This window comes from Pristis pectinata, chromosome 3 (assembly GCF_009764475.1).
Source record: "Pristis pectinata isolate sPriPec2 chromosome 3, sPriPec2.1.pri, whole genome shotgun sequence".
Taxonomy (NCBI): Eukaryota; Metazoa; Chordata; class Chondrichthyes; order Rhinopristiformes; family Pristidae; genus Pristis; species Pristis pectinata.
The window spans coordinates 107,818,506-107,838,625 of record NC_067407.1 but is presented as its reverse complement, the minus strand read 5'-3'; the positions used below and the strand labels follow the sequence as shown (position 1 = coordinate 107,838,625).

The 20,120-nt window shown below is 38.6% G+C and overlaps 1 protein-coding gene across 1 annotated transcript in view; it reads right to left on the bottom strand.

Moving 5' to 3' along the window:
- Nucleotides 1-6,011: 6,011 nt before the first annotated feature.
- rps6kc1 (ribosomal protein S6 kinase polypeptide 1) overlaps nt 6,012-20,120 on the bottom strand; it is a 124,252-nt gene continuing 110,143 nt past the window's right edge. Inside the window, 3 exon segments of the mRNA XM_052011928.1 lie at nt 6,012-6,653; nt 11,339-11,434; nt 11,529-11,611. Of these exon segments, the coding sequence (XP_051867888.1) occupies nt 6,543-6,653; nt 11,339-11,434; nt 11,529-11,611 (290 nt within the window). The 3' untranslated portion in view covers nt 6,012-6,542.

The window sequence follows — 20,120 nt, the reverse complement described above, 5'->3', positions numbered from 1 at the left end:
TGCACTGCCTAAGCATTTAAATGGATTGCTGGCAGCTCTTAAATCAGATTTGAGAATACATTGGATTTAGGCTTGCTATTCTATCAAACCAACGCTGCATTAAATTACGTACTCCAGGAAGGCACACACTGATCTCTCGGAAGTCAGGTGGAGATTTACACACCAGGATGGATTGTTGGTTTAAGCCTCCTTTTGGGCCTCAACTCAGAAAAGTGAAACTAGATACATCCGACTATGAAAACCAGGGAATCAATGGAAGTTGCTTCAGCAGACACTCTGCCTCAGCAAAGACACTTGTGTCAGGCCATCTCCATCACCAGCAGCAGGTTTCATGTCAGTACCTTATGCTTGAAGAAGCCTGAGGAGAATGTGATGCCTATAATGCCTCTGCATGTACTTCATTCTTTTTTAAAACTGTTACCTACCTCTCATTGGTTGCTGTGAGAGCTGAATACTCCCGAATGGGGTAAGTTCAACGTCTGCTCCATTCATACCAGGCAATTGAGAAAAATTTACTGAGTTAAAGTCCTTGAGGCTTTTCTTAGACAATGGCCCTGCAGACCAATTTCTGCCCTGATACCTATAGTTTGGCTGCAAAGTAAAAGTAGATCTGCCTATTCCAGCAGTTCGGGTAGACTTTAAATGTCTTACAACACAATTTATTGATTGCAGATGGTTCTCTCTGCGCCTTCATCAACATTCTACCCTCAACCAATATTGGGAAGAAACAATTGCATTATTCATGAAGCTCAGGGCAATTGAGAGTTTGTGAGATGACACTAATTGAGTATGGCCATCTTTACCTATAAAGCAGCAATTCTTCAAGCTAAGGAAACACACTTTGGTCCAACAAAAGATCACCCAAGTAAATTCTATGTTCCAGTATTATTCTATAACGAGACCAGCTTTCAGTTATTTCAGTTCTGTAGGGAATTGATTGATATAGGTTATGGAGATTCCCTTCCAGTTTCCATATGTGTAGCAATGCTGTTAACAGGGTGAATCATAGAAAAAAATCCTTCTCCAATTTCCACAGGTTATTATTATTATAATCATTATTTTACTGTTCAAGGTGCAAGATGTTGGTAAAGAAATGTTCATTGAATGCCAGTGCTAGAAATGTGTTTCCAATTCGAATCAGCAGTGGAGGTCCTTCTACTCTAGCCTGGTAATCAAAAACTTTAACTCATTAAATGTTGTTGAGATTAAATTTGGATCCTGCAGGCATAGAAATCCACTTTTATCACCCTTCCAGTTTACCTGTTCTATTAGCAAACTCATGGGGAGTTGGGGAAAATCTGATAGTTTATAAAATCCTGGTATTTCCCTTAACACCATTGTATTCAAACATTGTAAATGTATGGAACTCTTACTACTGGGGAATCCCTAAGAACTGACCAAGTCCCAGAAATCACAATAGTCCATCAGTTTCCCAAAGAATATTCACAGTAGATTATTGTGTAAAAATTATTGTTCACTTTTTTTTGTGTGCTAAACAAGTGTTGGCTGTAGCCTTGACACCCAATAGGATCACTGCAACAAAAATTTATGAAAAGGAAATGTATAAAAGGCAGTAATAAATTTGCTAGTGCAGTTTTCAGCTTGAGTCAAGTGTAGGAACATTACTCGTGTATTTTCCAACAGCAACTGCCTGCAGGAGACACAGTTATTGTTTCAAAGCCACACTTACTAGTAGTCCAGCCTTAAAGAGCCATGGTTCAGCAAGATAAAGACTGCCTTGGAATGAGGAAAAAGGGGGACAGTTAGGGGACACAGTGCTCTCCAACGATTCTGGACATCCCCACATTTGATGGGCTGGCCCGATCACCCAGTGTAAGTTGTCCCAAACCACCATAAAGAACAGGCTCACCCAGGTCCCAGTGAGTGTAGCATCTGGTTCAGAGGCACATAATGTAGCAAAGCTGTGCTATGTGTGAGTTATACTTGCGGAAGCACAGAAAAATGCATCTAGGAGAGGTTGTGGGCAAAACACTTATGTCTCAGTGGGTACTCGTTAGTAGTGATATCTTTACCCACTTGCTGTGGGATTTGTCCCTAGTTTTACTGTGGATTAAAACACAGGTATCACATTGTACCTTATCAGGCAATGTCATTCAGATAACACAAAAGTAACTGCTACACACCCAAAGACATCATTAGATGCATATTGGCATTGGCCAAATGTCAGACCACTGAAGGTCCTAGGCCAGTTTCCCCAAGGGTCACTAATTGACCTGGAGTGATCATTTACTTACTTAATACAAAATAGGAGGTAGCCATTCAGCTCATTGAGGTCCTGTCTGTTCCTCAGGGAGCAATCCCATCAGTCCCAGGTCTCCCTCACCTTATTTCCCGATGGCCCTGCTACTTTATTCTTTCTTACATACCAATCAACTCCCCTCTGATTTCATTTTCTGCCACTTTCTGACCTCAGGAGGTGAGAGAAAACCAAAGCATCCAATCACAAGGACAAATGCAAAGTTTACAGACAGCACCCGAGACACAAGACACTGCAGGTGATGGAAATCTGGAGCAACACACAAAGGTGCTGGAGGAACATAGAACATAACAGCAGAGTACAGTACAGGCCCTTTGGCCCACAGTGTTGTGCCGACATTTTATCCTGCTCTAATATCTAGCTAACCCTTCCCTCTCACATAGCCCCCCATTTCTCTATCATTCATGTGGCTATCTAAGAGTCTCTTAAGTGTCCCTAATGTACCTGCCCCCACAACCTCTGCCGGCAGTGCGTTCCACGCACCCACCACTCTCTGTGTAAAAAAATTTACCCCTGACATCCCCCTTACACCTTCCTCCAATCATCTTAAAATTATGTCCCCTTGTGTTAGCCATTGCCACCCTGGGAAAAAGTCTCTGTCCACTTGATCTATGCCTCTTATCATCTTGTACACCTCTATCAAGTCACCTCTCATCCTGCTTCTCTCCAAAGAGAAAAGCCCTAGCTCGCTCAACCTATCCTCATAAGACATGTGGATCAGGCAACATCTATACAAAGAAATGGACAGTCGATCTTTCAGCTCAAGACCCTTCATCCGGACTGGAAAGGAGTGGAGGTAGCTAGTATAAAGAGGTGGAGGTAAGGGGTGGAGCAAGAGCTGGCAGGTGATAGGTAGATCTAGGTGATGGGGGTGATAGGCAGGTGGGGGAGGGAGGAGAGTGGGAATGATGCAAGAAGCTGGGAGGTGATAGGTGGAAGTGACAATGGGCTGAAGAAGATGGAACCTGATAGGAGAGGACAGTGGAGCATGGAATAAAGAGAGGAAGGTAGGAAGGAGAACCAGTGGGAGGAGGGTGTCAGTGACGGGCAGACGGAGAGTGTGGGGGGAGGGGAAAGAGATAGGGTGATAGGGGCCAGTTGGAACAGGAGGAACGAGAAAAAAAAGGGGGCGGAGAAAAGAGGGGAGCAGTTACCAGAAGTTTGAGAATTCAATGTTCATCCCATCAGGTTGGAGACTGCCCAGGTGGAATATGAGGTGTTGTTCCTCATATCTAGTGACAGCACCCAAGACTTTAATCAAACATGGGTCCCTGGGAGCTATGAGGGAATAGATTAACTGTTGCATCACAATGCCAGCACACTGTTAGTCTTTTCTAACATACAAATTGCATATCAAGCATGTGCATAAACATTTCTAATTTCTAGGCACAAGATTTTTTGCATTATAAATATCAAGCTACTAAACCATAAAGTAAAATATAATAGATAGAATATTCTGATAATCCACTTTCAATCTTTGAATTCCATTTGTGAACTCAATTTGGTAACCTCTGAATTTCTGTTTATCTTCCATGGCTGTGAAATCAAAAAGTAAATTGATTAACAAACTTAGTTACAAGTATTAAGACTTGTGAAACTAATTACAGTGAACTTGTAAATTGAATGTGACTTGTTAGATAAATGAAAATTTCATTGGCAGGCATGCCTGTGTAAAATTGCACATTGGCCAGTTACAATTTTGAAGTAGAGACTATTAACATGTTCTCCCCTCCTGAAATTGTTGCTGTCTATGGGTCATCAATAGGGTAATTACTGGTGCTAGCTCTGAAACAGAGATGCCAGGTTACCCAAGTCATGTATTTAAACAATTACATTCCTGAAATCAACAGCCAGTGAAATAAAGGGATGCAGAGATGATCTAGAAGTTGACACATATACTATCACACACGAGTGATGGCAGGAAGGAACATCTGAAGACGTAATGATGAACTTGAGAATTTTTTCTTGTGTTGCTAATAAGATTTGACTTTTTTTGAAGACAAATTAAAATATTAACTTCCATTATATCTTCATAATATGCCACTACATATATATAGAGCGAGAGAGAGAGCGAGAGAGAGACAGAGAGAGAGAGACAGAGAGAGAGAGACAGAGAGAGAGAGACAGAGAGAGAGAGACAGAGAGAGAGAGACAGACAGACAACAATTAATCCATACATTGTCATACTCGACTGAAGATCCAATAACTACTTCTGTAGGGCATGACGATACCAGTGAAAAGCTCCTATATTCCAGAGTAGAAGCCATGGCCAGTAGCTCCGATCTTAGCTGGGGAGTTCTAGGACCACCACTCTTTTGGAATATTGCAACTTCATTTTCTGGTACATACATTTGCTTCTTACTCTGCACAACACAACGTAGATTTTAAAGACTTAAAATACTTTTTAATAGGCACTTCAGTAGTTGGGACTGACTGCTGTAGCAAGTTTAAACTTGCTGTTTTACCCAAGAAGCAAACATAAGTTTAGTGGGACCAATCTCTCAACTCTTATAACCAGTGGATAGCAGTGTGAAAATGGCAGTTTAAAGCAGTACCTTGTGAGAACATTAATTCATAATCTTCCCCAGAAAGAGCCCAGGATGACTGTTTGCAAAAACAAAACCTCATTGATTCTTCCCTGAAGTTGGGGTTGAGGCTACTTTTAGATCAGGAATGGAGTTTAACATGCTGGCAAAACCACATTTGGCTGGGAATGCATGAAGTAGAAAATATTCCATTATGCCAGCTGTGATAACCCTCGGCATAATGAACACAACATTTAGAGAAACAATTTTTAGATTAAGGATATGATAGCGCTGGAAAGGATGTAGAGGAGATTCACTAGGATATTGCCTGGGATGGATGGTTTCTTAGAGAAGTGACTGGATAGGCTAGGTCTGTTTTCCCTGGAGCAGAGGAGATTAAGAGGAGTCATGATTGAGGTATATTAAATTAGCAAGGGCATATATTGGATGGACTGTAGGAAACTTTTCCCCATATCAGAGGTAGATAAAATGAGAGGACATAGCTTTAGGGCAAGAGGTAAGAGATTTAGGTGATTTGAGGGGAACCTTTTACACCAGAAAGTGGCAAGTACCTGGAACACAATGCCTGAGAGAGTTGTGGAAGCAGAGTCACTGACAACATTTAACAAGTGTCTAGACAAGGACAAGGCAAAGAAGGCTATGGGCCCAGTGCTGGAGGATGGGAATAATACAGATGGGTGTCCACTGGTTAGCACTGACATGGTGGGCCGAGTGGCCTGTTTCCATGCTATATGACTCTATGACTTACTGATGCAAAATGATACAAAAATAGGATTGTAACTAAAACTAAAGCAGTTATCCCAACTAATGTTTTAATACAAAGATCTTAGAATTATTCATTCTTAAATTGGTTCAATTGTTCATTCAAGGAATAATTTGATATTCTTGTATGAAAGCTGACAAACACAACATGGCTATTCTTAGTCTGGACCTGAAAGAAGCATAATTTCTGAAAATAAATGGCATTGATGATCTATTAAATAATCACTTCTTCAAAGGAAGTTGTGAGTTTAGACCTTGAAGCCGATAATTACTCAACTCCAGTAATTCCAGATGTGATTACATTTCTGAACTTGGTTGATGTGTGTGCATAAAGTCATACTGCCTTGTTTTGGACTGGTGCCAATAACATTCACATTTAATTTCTAAAATGTGTTTTGATCAGGAATTCATTTTCAAAATACATTGTAAAGAAAAACATTACATGTCACTCTTTAGGAAGAAGAGGTTTCCATTGCAGGTAATTTGTAAACTATTTTATTTAGTTGGTTCTAATCTATACCCTGCAATTCATTGGTTCATGTAATAAGAATAGTAATTAGTAACAATAATCAGCAGAAATTACCCTCATTAGGGATAGGCTAAATTCAATATGTTACAGCACCACAAACTATGTTCTATAAATAAATAGGAATTGTGCACATTACTGTCTTTTTTCCCAATCTGGCTGTACCTGCCTATTTTATACATTCACAGAATATAATCATTGCAGATTCTGCAGCATGATCTAAAACACAGCATCTGAATCGATTGTAATGCAGACTCAAACATAATGAAACATTCCAACAAAAATTCAATTGCTCCATCTTGCTCAACAGCAGTTACACAGTTCATGTCTTAGGTGGTTGACAGCTGGGATTTGGCATGTGGTATATTCACCTCCAAGTACAATCTTGGTTAGTGCAGTAAAATGATGAAGTCTTATTTGCATTAGTTCTTTACTTTGTTACTCTGGACCAGTCCACTGTGTGGAAGAATGGGTGCGATTTGATGTCTTCAACACCTGACACACCAGCACCAAGCCTCTCACTGGGATTATACTGCAAAAGCTAAAAGATAAGATAGACAAAAATATCAGGCACATCCTGTGGCTGAAATGATTGTTACAGATGCTATTTATCCACACACTATTTGTATAATGATTCCTCTGATCCTGCTCATAACTTAAAAAATACACATCCTTTCAATTATCAAACAAACGTCTAGCTCCAATAAGCTCAAAATTGATTGGTTCAGAGTTTTGTTTTTGAAACACCATCATCCTTTTTACTTAGGTTTGAACCTATTTCAATTCCTCTCTATCACTGATTAAAAAGTGGATATAGAACTCCAAGTGAGGCCTCGCTAATGCTTGCTCAATTTAATATTCTTAGATTTGTGCTCTAAGGATCTACCTAGACAGACATCATTTTGTCTAATTTAAAGTATTTTTAGCAATTGATCAACTTGCTGGCCCAAATCTTCTTCAATGCACTTTAATTCATTAAATTCTGCATACTCAATAATACTATAACTAGGTTTATGCATCAATTTATATTCTCAACATCATTTACCATTATGCACACAGCCATGAAGTGCCCAGTCTATCTGAAGAATACCTTGAGCAGCATCAACTTGCTTCAAAAAGCTTCACACTGCAGGACATTCGGCTTCTACTACTTCCGTTGTTGTCATTCTTAACCATGGTGGAAGGAGAGGGGAAGGGGCTGTGAAGGGGAGGTAGGTGGGTATGGCAGCTACCAAAACAAATTACTCACATGCCCATGATCTATTTAAAACTATTGTTATACTTACAGTGCACTTATTTAGCAACAGATAACATAATTCACATCTATCATCTTGGATCCATGCGCATACATCCATTATGAAAATTTCCTTGATCAATTTTACCCTGACTGGTAAAATACACAACCGCCAGCTTATTCTCATCACTATATTGGAGGTTTTATCGACTTGTTGATTACTATAATTACAATCACTTCATTCTCTACCACACTATACCCAACTTCAATACTTAATTATATGCAATGTTATAAGCAAACGATGAGTCGGAGTACAGGAAGGAGATAGAGAGCTTAGTGACATGGTGTCATGCCAACAACCTTTCCCTCAATGTCAGCAAAACAGAAGAACTGGTCATTGACTTCAGGAAGGGGGGGGGGCGGTGTACATGCACCTGTCTACACCAATGGTGCTGAGGTCAAGAGGGATGAGAGCTTCAAGTTCCTTGGACTGAACATCACCAACAGCCTGTCTTGGTCCAACCACGTAGACGCCACGGCCAAGAAAGCTCACCAGCGCCTCTACTTCCTCAGGAGGCTAAAGAAATTTGGCCCCTGACACTCACCAACTTTTATTGATGCACCATAGAAAACATCCTATCTGGATGCATCAGAGCTTGGTATGGCAACTGCTCTGCCTGGGACTGCAAGAAACTGCAGAGAGTTGTGGACACAGCCCAGTACATCACAGAAACCAGCCTCCCCTCCTTGGATTCTGTCTATACCTCTCGCTGCCTTGGTGAAGCAGCCAGCATAATCAAAGACCCCACCCACCCAGGTCATTCTCTCTTCTCCTCTCTCCCATCAGGCAGAAGATACAGGAGCCAAAACGCACATAACACCAGGCTCAAGGACAGCTTCAATCCCGCTGTTATAAGACTATTGAACTGTTCCCTTATACAATAAGATGGACTCTTGACCTCACAATCTACATTATGACCTTGCACCTGATTGTCTACCTGCAATGCACTTCCTCTGTAGCTGTGACACTTTACTCTGTATTCTGTTATTGTTTTACCCTGTACTACTTCAATGCACTGTGTAATAAATTGATCTGTTTGAACGGTATGCAAGACAAGTTTTTCACTGTACCTCGGTACATGTGACAATAATAAACCAATAACAATTCAAAGATTAGCCACGTATCATTCATCAAGTTATAACCAATTCCACTCAAGACCAAGTAGGACTTTTGGAACAGCAATCAGCCTTCTCTAGGGATAAACATTTTCACTCTTATTACTTGCTAAATTGTGTAAATTAATCTTAATTAATTAAAATAAGCAAAATATTAATTTACTTTTCTTAAATATTTGTACTTAAGTTTATAATTAAATAGGTGATAATCAAAGAGTTACACATTCTAAAAAAATGTATACAAGAATTTTTTTTATAAAGAATTGGAAAAAATCAAAAATTGATGTGATTAAATCCATACATTAAACATTAAAATTAAAGTGGAGTAAAACACAAAGAAAAACATAAACACCAAAGAAAATAGGGGGCATATCAATTCTTTTTTAATCTGGTTTCTTTATAACTATCTACAATAGCTAATTAAGTACAACTTGCTGTTTGTGATCAATCAGTTCAGTCATTTGTATGTTTTACCTGTATAAGAGTAGCCAAGACTGCCTCATCTGTCGCATTCCAGTGTGGAATTCAGTCTATTTCAGTCAGGGATATACGAGAAATATCCCTCACTTACCCAAGGCAGAGAAACCATTCCCTCAATGTGCCACAATCATTTGTAAGACACAGGGCTTTTGTGCAGGAGTTAAGATTTTAATTTGCTTTTCACTTCCGTAACAGAAAATTAGGTTTATCAATATCATTCTAATGTAGATCATCCACTAAAATTTGGATACAGCATCTGAACTAAATAATTAGAACTTTTTTATTTAATGCAAAGATTGAAAATTATAAATGGCATTACTCGAGAATATTAAATTGCAAAATGTTTCATCATAGAGTCAGTCATGGCAGCTTAACCGTCTGAGTCAGAAAGCTATCCCTTCAAGTTGCAGACACTTGAGAACAAAATATGAGATAACGTTTCGGTGCCATAATGATGGAGTCTGAAAATATATCTTTTGGATGAAATATTAAAACAAGACACCTCTGGGCTGTAAGGTGGACAGAAACTAACCAACATGTTGGTTTGAAGAAAAATTGGTGGAGCTTGCTCCTGGCCAATTTTTAACTTTAACTAATATTCACTAACACTGTGGTTGCTACTACAGGACCTTGCTGCACACCAGTTATTAACTGTATTTAGCTGCACTACAAAAGGACCATGCTTCAAAAGTATTTCATTGCATGTGATGCATTTGAAGAGATCCTTGAGTTTGCACAAGGTACTAACTGAAATTATTCCATGCCTCAAAGATGGTGTTAAACCAGTGAGGTGTTGTGCATGGATTCCCTGCAGGAGCATTCCATTCTGCAAAAGTCTTAAGGAGTCTTACACAATAGAACTCCATAGAAGAGGCCATGCTCACAAAGTGCAGACAAATGCCTTTACTTCACTCCCTCAATTGGAGAGTGAATGGGAAGAAGGGGGATTGAGAGAGGCCCAGAGCAGAGAGAAGGAACAGTGAAAAGGATTGCTCATGCACCAGACCATGTCCATAAACCAGCTCTTTCAAGTTGAACTATGCAATAAGTACCCAATCGCTCCTTGGCATTAAACTTTATTTAATTCCTTCCTTCAATAAGCATGAAAAATCATTGAGATATGCAAAATAATTTTGAGGCTGTTTTATCTTTCTAATACTTAAAGTTTACCTTCCATCTTGTTTTAGATAGATTTTTATAAATAATCTAAAATAAGGAAAACTTTTGGTAAACAATCTAATATTCGTATTAAAATGCAGTTCCTCTATCCTATGGTCCAAAGTAAAAATACACCAATATTTAAACAGGGAATCATTAATTCCCCTTCCTAACAAGCAGTGCTTGTCCCAGAATAATTAAAAGGTCAATTATAACACCTTTCTCTCTTCCCAAGTGAGACCTACTATTGGTCACAGGCTGCAGACTGATTTCTGATGACTCAATTCAACAGTGTTATGTATCCTAAAAGGGTTGTTTTCTGAATAACTGGTATGTGATTTCTTTATTGACAACGTTGCTGAGCTTGGTCAGTTGTCTTTCTTTCTTGTGCACATACATGCACACAATTGAAAAAAGCCCACTACTACTGTCGAGCTCAGGGTCAGTTAGCTATATTAGGGTCCAAACTCCATCTTTCTAAAACAAAAAAATTTTAAAAGTACAGCAATGTGAAATTTGGTTAGGTACAACTCAGCTCCAACGAGCCCTGATGGAGGGGCACAGGCCTGAAACATTAGTTTGTTTCTCTCTGTTGAGTATTTTTAGCATTTTTTTGTTTCGATTTCAGCATGCAAAACACAACACAGGGCACTAAGAGCTGTGGTTGGATTTAATTATTCCAAACTAGGATTTGTGGGGTGCTGGTGAGGGACACAAAAGTCAGCATTGATCATTACCTCCTCAGAAACATAAGAAATAGAAGGCCTTGTCCACTTTTCTCTTTCCTGCTCTCCTATTCAATACGGTCATGGCTGATTTTTACCTTGGCACCACTTTCCAGTAGTAACGCCATATCCCTCAATATCTGACAAGCTGTGTCTTGGATATAACCAGCAAGTGAGCCTCTACAGGCCTCCTGGGTGAGGAAGTTCTTTTGTTTCTGAATGGCTGACCCCTTAAGACAGCATCCCATGCTGATAGCACATAGCCAGGGGAATCATCATCCCAGCAGTTATATAATCAGGACTAACATGAATTTTGTATGTTTCACCTTGGAAATAATGGGCAGATTCTTACTCCTGCATAACAGGAAACTTTAAGAAAAAAAGCACAATTACTTTAGCGCACATACTCTCAATAAATCTATCCAGTAAAATTTCATTACAAAGGGTGATTACCTGCTGTACCACTGATCTAGCTTCCTCTGATATGTGATCTGGCAGGTTTAGAGCTGTGTGTGTATTTATTCCAGCTGGATGGCACTGAAACAGAGGCTGTAACAAAGAAAATCAATTGCCATCATCAAGTATTATTTTAACATACAAACATTTGAATATGCAATCCAGTTCATAACCTTGTTATACTCACTTTTCCAGTCAAGAGTTCAAATAAAATTGCACCTAGACTCCACCAGTCACAAGCTTCGGTTTCTTCTGCTATCCCACCAACCTCTGCAGGAAAGAATTAATTTATAGTTTAAACTAGTGCTTTAATTCAGTTACAAAATCCAATCAGTAATGGACATGTTCCTTGATGCTACATCCTAGTTTTTCCAAATGACTTTTACAACCAGCCAGCAGTTTCACAATCAGATGCTCTTGGAGTCATAGAAAGACCATGAATCCCAAGAATGAATCTGGCAAATCTTCTCTGCACTCCCTCTCAAGCAAATATTTCCTTCCTTGGATAGGGAGACTAGACCTGTACACAATATTCCAGTTGCACATTCATCAGGGTTCTATATAACTATATTATGATATCTTAACTCTTGTATTGTACTCAAATCCAACATAAAGGCCAATATACAGCATGGAAATGGGTCATTTGACCCACCGAGTACACACCAACCATCAAAAACCAATTTAAACTAATCTTATCCTAACTCATTCTCCCCACACACCCATCAACTACATCTGCTGCTCATTTACACATAAGGGGCAATTTACAGTGGCCAATGAACCTATCAGACCCACTTCTTTGGGATGCATGAGGAAACCAGAGCACCCAGAGGAAAACCACATGGTCACATGGGGAATGTACAAGCTCCACACAGACAGCACCGGAGGTCAGGATTCAACCTGGGTCGTTGGAGCTATGAGGTAGCAGGTCTACAAGTTGCACGTGTGCCACACCATGCTGATGAAAAGTGATTGAACTGAAACATCAAACTGCTTCATGTTGCACAGCCTGAACATTTCCAGCATATCCTGACTTTACTTCAGATGTGCACTATCCCAACATTTTGTTTTTGTACTTTCATGAATAGCATTACAGCTTATTATTAAACAATAGATTTGATTATTTAATTGGCTAAATTTAAATTCCAGTCCTCAATAACTTGGAAATGACTTCAAACTCAACCAGTTGCATTCTGGATTATTTGTCCAGGCCTTTATGTTATCATCCAATAGCATAAACACTACACTCCTGAACCCTCAGAAATACCTCAACAGGAAAATGTTGATGAGCACCATGATCTTTGTTAAGTGAACGGATGAAAAGAACAAGTCTGTGATTGCACCCCCAAAATAGTTGAAATATCATAGCGTGCACATCGACAATGTGATGAATCATGCATCCTATGAACATCACTTCATTACGAACAAAGATTTCAGAAGCGCACCTCAAAATTTTGAAATACATTGTGGTGAACCAATGATATTCTAAATATTCTTGTCCTTGATTCTGATAGTTGCTTTGTTAATGTTCATAATTTGTGACTAATAGAGCAGGCAGCAGAAAGGCTGTGCATGAGGTAGTTAACAGGTGGCACGCTTGGTCAGATCAGGGAATGGAGGCCCTGCTAATCTTGGGTAGTTAAATAAATCTGATTGCGACCTAAATTCACAGCCAGATTCACTTCTTGGAAGCTGGCCTCAGGATCTTGCAGGAGGGGACATGGAATGCTATCCTGGAACTCCCACCCACAGACTGCCCTTACCAGTGGGAGATTCCTTCTTTGAAATCCTACCAGCGGCTGGCAAAAGACTCCTCAATGATCAAGGTGATACTGCAGGTGTACACCCACGGACCCATAAAGAGTTCAGAAACAGGTGAAGTATTGAAACTGATCTTTGTTTTTTACTGGCCATTTGGTTTCCCTTGCAAAGCACCAAGCAACACAGGACTCTTTCTGCTTGAACCTTGTGGCTGGCACTGATGGAATTAAAGTATTAAATATTGAATGAAATGGTTTTTACTGGAAGCCTCATCAAATGTTTAATTCCCATCGACCTGAAATGTTAGCTCTGTTTCTCTACCTACAGATGTGGCATGACCTGCTGAGTATTTCTAGCATTTTGTCTTTTTATTTTAGGTTAAAACTAAGGTCTGTTAGCATGTTATTCACTCATCATTTACAGAATCCTTCAAAATCGAATTGCTTAAATTTCAGTGAGATTTATCATCAGCCCAAGAAGCTTATCTGAACATATGAAAATAGGAACAGGAAAAGACTGCCTTGCCATCAAATATGATCACGGTTACTCTACCCAGGACCCCAACTCTTCTTCTGTCAGTTCCCCATCGACCTCAATTCCCTGATCTTTGAAAGATTTATCTATTTCCTCTTCAATGATCCATCCTTCACAAATCCTTAGGGTAGAGAATTCCAGAGATTCACCACTCTCTGCAAGAAGTTGTTCCTCAGCTTTAAATGACCAGCCCCCAAATCTTGTAACTATGTGCCCTCGTTCAAGGTTCTCCAACTAAGGGAAACGTCTTGATATCTACCCTGTCATTCCACCCAAGGATCTTGTATGCTTCTGTAAGATTACGCCTCATTCTTTTAAACTTCAAAAAAAGTAGATCAAGTTTCTTTAGTCTCTGATGACATTGTTCACTCCTTACACTTTGCATTATCAGATAATATGAACGTAAGTTCATATTTATGCGCATGGGCATCTTCTATGTTGGATATGAAGTATCATGTAAATCCCCATACCCACTAAAGGTGCCCAAGATTGATGACATTGACTGACATATTACTACACCTGTGTATAAGTGGTCAGTTTCTTCATAGTGCTATATTCATTTACCTGCAGGAATCAAAGGCCTCCATGCACCATCAAAAGTCACTCTTGGCTTTACGAAACACATTTAATAATTATTATTTTAATTTATATTCATGCTGACAACAAAACACCATTTAATTAATGATTATTTTTGAATTCTCAAAGACAAAACTAGTCAATGATTCCCTGTAGAACTGGCATTTTAACACATTTCACAATTCCTCAATACTACTACAATAAAGGGCAGCCAGAATACATTTTCACATATGGGCCACAGGAAATTCTTTAACTTCTTAATGCGAATGGGTTAACCAACAGAGTCTCATTACTGAAGTACATTTGTTGGTGGGTGTATTATACAATTTGAGTGGGAGCCAAATAAATTTCAATGTCAACTCCGAAAGAGGAAGACTGTAGTTGAAGTAAAACATTTCTCAATTCTAGGCATGGTGAGGGAGGTTCCGTTTTCAGATGAAGGAGTTCCACCTGTCCTTTAAGAAAAATGTTTTCATGCAAAGGAAGAAACTACACACTTCCCACTAAGACACTGCAGCTTCCCCAAAAGTGTCCACATCAAAAGAGGTCAGAGAGACCAAGAGATCTTATTAATTATTTAGCTTAGCACACATTTCAAATGACTTATTTCATTTAATTCCAGTAAAGGAAGAACAGCTTTATTCCATTGCAGAAAACAAATCTATTGTTCTTAGGAACATAATTTTAAAGACCATCCTCTTCTCTTCACAGCAACCTCCCTGTAATCTTGACCACCGAGCAAGGCTCAACTTTTACTCCCATTTCTAAAAAAGAAAGAATTAAGCTGGTCCAGAAGTAGCATTAATTGCAATGGTTTTGTTTCAAAATGTTCCATTGAACAGGCAATTTTCCATATCATAAAATTCAGTTTTGGTATCATTATTTATACCCACTGTCAAAAGCAGAGCAATTTAAGCAGTGGATACATAGGTGATTAATTCCAGTTTTTATCTGTTGTAATTTTAACTGTGAAAATCATTACTTCTCAATGAAGGACCTTTAATTTGAATACAGAGAAAACAATCTACCAGTTGGGAGAAATTTCATGGTTGAAATTCATCCTCTTTTGCATGCACCAAATGAGCAATGTAGTGACACACATGCATTGAACTCCACTCCTGATGTTCAGTTCCACTGACAAATGGAATAGCATTTCAGAAGCATATTGCTCATTTAGCATATACAACAGAGGAGAAATTTCTTACCTTCAGCTGTTCTCTTATGTATAACCTACTGAATCACTCATGATTGATGAAGGTCATTTGCCCCACCTTAATGTTCAAATCGGCTGCCACATTTCGTACATTACAACAGTGACTATACATAAAGATACATCATTGGCTGTACATCACTTCAGCAAATCTTGAAAGAAAAATGAAAGATACTATGTAAATACAAGTTTTTTTTCTTAAATAATACTGGAGCTTAAATTCCCTCAATCTGTTCAGAAATCCATTCCAAGTATTGACCACAATGTAAAAGCAATCTCCTGAAATCAATCCCAAAGATACTCTTTATTTGCTTGGAACTAATTCTCTTCATTCTTCCAGAGCTTAATTTATTCAACTGAATAGGACTTGTTTTTGCTAATTTTGAACCACCTTTCCTTTCAGGACATGCTAGCAAACAGCTCTGACTGGCAAAGAAATGTCTTTTTGAAAAAGAAATGTCTTTCTGAATACTATTTCCTATCTTGTACCTATGCAATCTTAATCACAACTTTCTTGAACTGGTATTCTGTTATTTTGATTATGCAGTTCTACTGATTTTGTTCATTTCTGCTCTTCGTTGGCTGGAAAGGATGAGACTGAATTGACAAAGACTCTTTCAATGTCAATTGCAATTTCAAAGTTACACTTTGTATGTTTTACATTTTTCCATCCTATGGTCAACACTTAACACTGCCTGCATTAAGTTTTATCTGCGTAGTTCAGCCCAGTCATAATCTGCCAAGATCCTTCTACCCTATCCGGGCTCTGAGTTTAACCAATTTGCGTGGAGTTTCCAAGTCATCATTATAAAATTAGCAACAGCAGTTGTCCTAAAGCTGAGGTAACCCAGTAAACACAGCCCTTTCCACATACATATTGCATTACTAGTATTTAATTTTCTGCTGTTTATCCAGTTTATTTTATACATACCTAAATTTTGCTCTCAATCTTTAGTTTCATTAGTAATTTTCATAATTAAGCTTATTGAGTACCTTTTGAAAGGATAAATAAGCATCATGTTTACCATAGTTAGCTTGACTTGTCACTCCTCAACAGATCAAACAAGATCTGCTCCACTTGAAGCTTTATCAATTTTTTAAAATTAGGTTCTTATGTAAATAATCAAATTTCATTACTCGATATGGAACCAAAGCAAGCCAAAATGAGTGCATAGTTCCCTGCGACCATGCTGACAATACTATTCAATATGAGGACCATATCAAACTGTTTGCAATCCACAGGCATTTTCAAAACCATCTACCTGCATTATCATTGATTGCAAAAAAATTTGATAACACAAAATTACCTAGCAAATATCAATACATTGAGATAAAATAATATTTTATGCCTATACCCATAGAATTTTTTTTCAGCTCTTTCAGGTTGAAATGGAAATCTTGGACAGAGGCCTACTGGGTTAGATTTTTGACCCAGAAAAGAATAAATCAGCTGCTGTACGTAGATTGCTTAAGTGCAAATTTCTCTCACTAGTATTGTAAAATGGCATCTTTCCTGTTACTGGATGTCAACTTTGTAGTTCTCCGGTGATTAGAAAATTCACTAGGAACGTAAAAGCATACTGTATATCAGCAGTTCCTTCCTGCTTTGAACTTCAGCATGCAAGGTCTCCCACAATCTATTTGCAAGAGACGGAAGACCAAAATTTCTCTCACTTCAAAAGCCACGACGTAGCCAGATTAATTAGTATTTCTTTGACCTCTTCGCCCTTCCACTTGAAATAATATTCCCTTATATTTCACTACATTTCAGGCACACTAAATACTTGCTTCTTCCAGCCAAGCTTCCATATAGACCCAGGAGCCACCAAAGCCACAGGGTGCAGAGTGACCCATACTCTATTATTACTCTTATTTACATAGGTTAATGCGACTTAATCCTTTCTCTGAACAGGAGCCCTCGGTACCTCAAGATCCCTCCACCAGACAGTGGATGCTCGCACTTCAATTTTCTGACTTCTACTGGCCTGTTACAATATACAAACATGATAATAGATAGATCAAAATAAAAAGATCAAAACTGAACCTTATATTTTCATTTCATATTGATGTTGGTGGAAAAATTAGTAAAACTAGCTACATCAAATTAAAGTAGCAGCTTACGGGTAGTCACATAAATCGAACAATCAAAAGGAGCCAAATAATTGCCATGATAGGATGGCAATTTATTTGAGAGAGTTAAGTATTATGCTAAATGCACATAGATGTCAGAAGCAGAACAACATTGCTATCAGAAAAAAATCAACCTTTCAAGTTCAGTCAATGCACAAAAATAATCCACAAAAACTTCTGGGAACTTTGATATTCCAATTTTAAGATGCTTTCAAAAGGATGTTTTGCATTGTGTTTAGTAAAATAACAATCCTGTTGCCTCCCATTTTGAATGTTGGTAAAGTGATCAGACTACGTTGTTAATTTTATTTCATTTCAACCCGATTCCTTTTCCCAGGCAGCACAGGTGTCCTGTCTGCTGCTCTCTCTGATCTGCAAGCAGGATAATTGGGCTTGGCTTCTCATGAACCATTTCAAAAATATCTGGAATGTCACCTTCTAGATGGTTGAAGATGGTATACTAGTTTCCTTTTAAATCATAGTAAAACACAAATTGATGGTGTTACTTTAAAAAAAATGTGTAAAGCAGTGCTTTATAAATAGAGCAAATTTATTCAGCAGCTGAATAAGACTACATTAGGCAAAATCCTGGTTATGAGGATACATGCCTCTGAAACAAGAGTCATATCAGTCTATTCTCAGTTTTTATAATGGGCTGATAACACACATCTGAAGGTATTTGTTACATGAATGTGGGTCACTAACAAGTTATTAATAGCACACACTACAAGACAAAAGGGTACAAGGTCACCTTAGATTACTGAGATGTGCTGTCATCTGAAAAATAATAATTTAAAGGGGAGGAGCAGAAACATATTTAGAAACTAGTAATGTGCAAGAAGCTAATGTCAAAATCCATAAATAGAGCAAACTTGATCTTATAAAAATACAGCTTTTATTCGCTTCCACTGTTGTACAGTTCCACTGTTATACCCTCTCCAATCTATGTATTTCAAATGCTTAAATGCTATACAAAAAATGATTATATAAAGCTACCAGATGGATTTGTACACCATTCCTTCAAGTTTCAATGGATTTGGATTTTGTTGCATATCGGCATTTTTAAATATATAACACTGCGGGAACAAGAATTAATGCTCCAACTGGGACCTTTCAATATTCTCATATTGGAAAGTCAGAGATAATGGGCTTTCTGCACTTAAGTATTTAATCCTGAGTCAATCTGTAACATCTTCTGTCCAGTTAATAATTTACTTCAAGGCTGTTATGCCAACTGTTCTTTTCTGTGATCACCAGTTATGTGCTTTGCTGACAGTAATTTCACTAGTGGTGCATGACATCTCCTGCAGGTTCCTTGCTGTTATTACAGCTCTTTCCATAAAAACTATATGACTGCCTATTCTGATTCTTGCTGGCATACCATCGTAGGTGACAGAAAGAAAAACCTTCATTTAGCCGTCTACATCAGTTGTTTAAAAAATTGTTGAAGTCTGTTCTGATCCAAACATTCCAACAGAAGTGAAAATGTACCACCTCTTGGATAATAATTAGACCACATAGTCTGAACACTTAACTGTGAATGATAAATCTAGTAACTCTAAATGGTAAATCTCTTAATTAATCTATCAACCAATTATCAGGTTGGCATACCTGGGACCACAACAGTTATAGAGTCAGAGTCATCCAGCACAGAAGCAGACCTATAGCCCACCATGTCCATGCCATACGTTGGACCCATCTACACTAACCACATTTACCCACATTAGATCCATAGCCTTCTATGCCCTAGAGATTCAAGTATTTGTCTAGATGCTTCTTAAATGCCATGAGAGTATCTGCTTCCACCACTTCTTCAGGCAGTACATTCCAGATCACCCTCTGTGTGAAAAAATCTCCCCTCAGACCTCCTCTAAACATAGAAGACAGAGAGTAGTGGTAGGGATGTTTCTCTGATTGGAGGTGTGTGACTAGTAGTATTCTACAAGAATCAGCTGGCACCTCTGTTGTTTATACACACATATATATTAGATGAAATTGTAGGTGGTCTGATTAGTAAATTTGCAGATGACAAGAAAATTTGTGGTGGAGTTGTGGATAGAGAGGGAGGGTGTCAAAGGATACAGCTGGATATAGACCAGTTGGAAATATGGGCAGAAAATTAGCAGGTGGAGTTTAATCTGGACAAATGTGAGGTGTTGCACTTTGGGAGGTCAAATGCAAAAAAAAGCATGGAGTAAATGACAGGACCATTAGGATCATTGATGTACAGAGATCTTGGGGTACAAATCCACAGCTCCCTGTGGAAAGGGTGGTAAAGGCGGAATACAGCATGCCTACCTTCATCAATCGAGGCATTGAGTCAGGAGGTCATGTTGCAGCTGTATAAAACTTTAGTTAGACCACATTTGGAGTATTGTGTGCAGTTCTGGCCACCGCATTACAGGAAGCATGTGGAGGCTTTGGAGAGGGTACAGAAGAGACTCAACAGGATTTTGACTGGATTAGAGTATTAGCTAAAAGGAGAAGTTAGACAAACTTGGATTGTTTTCACAGGAGCATCGGAGGTTGAGGGGTGACCTGATAGAGGTACATAAAATAATGAGAGGCATA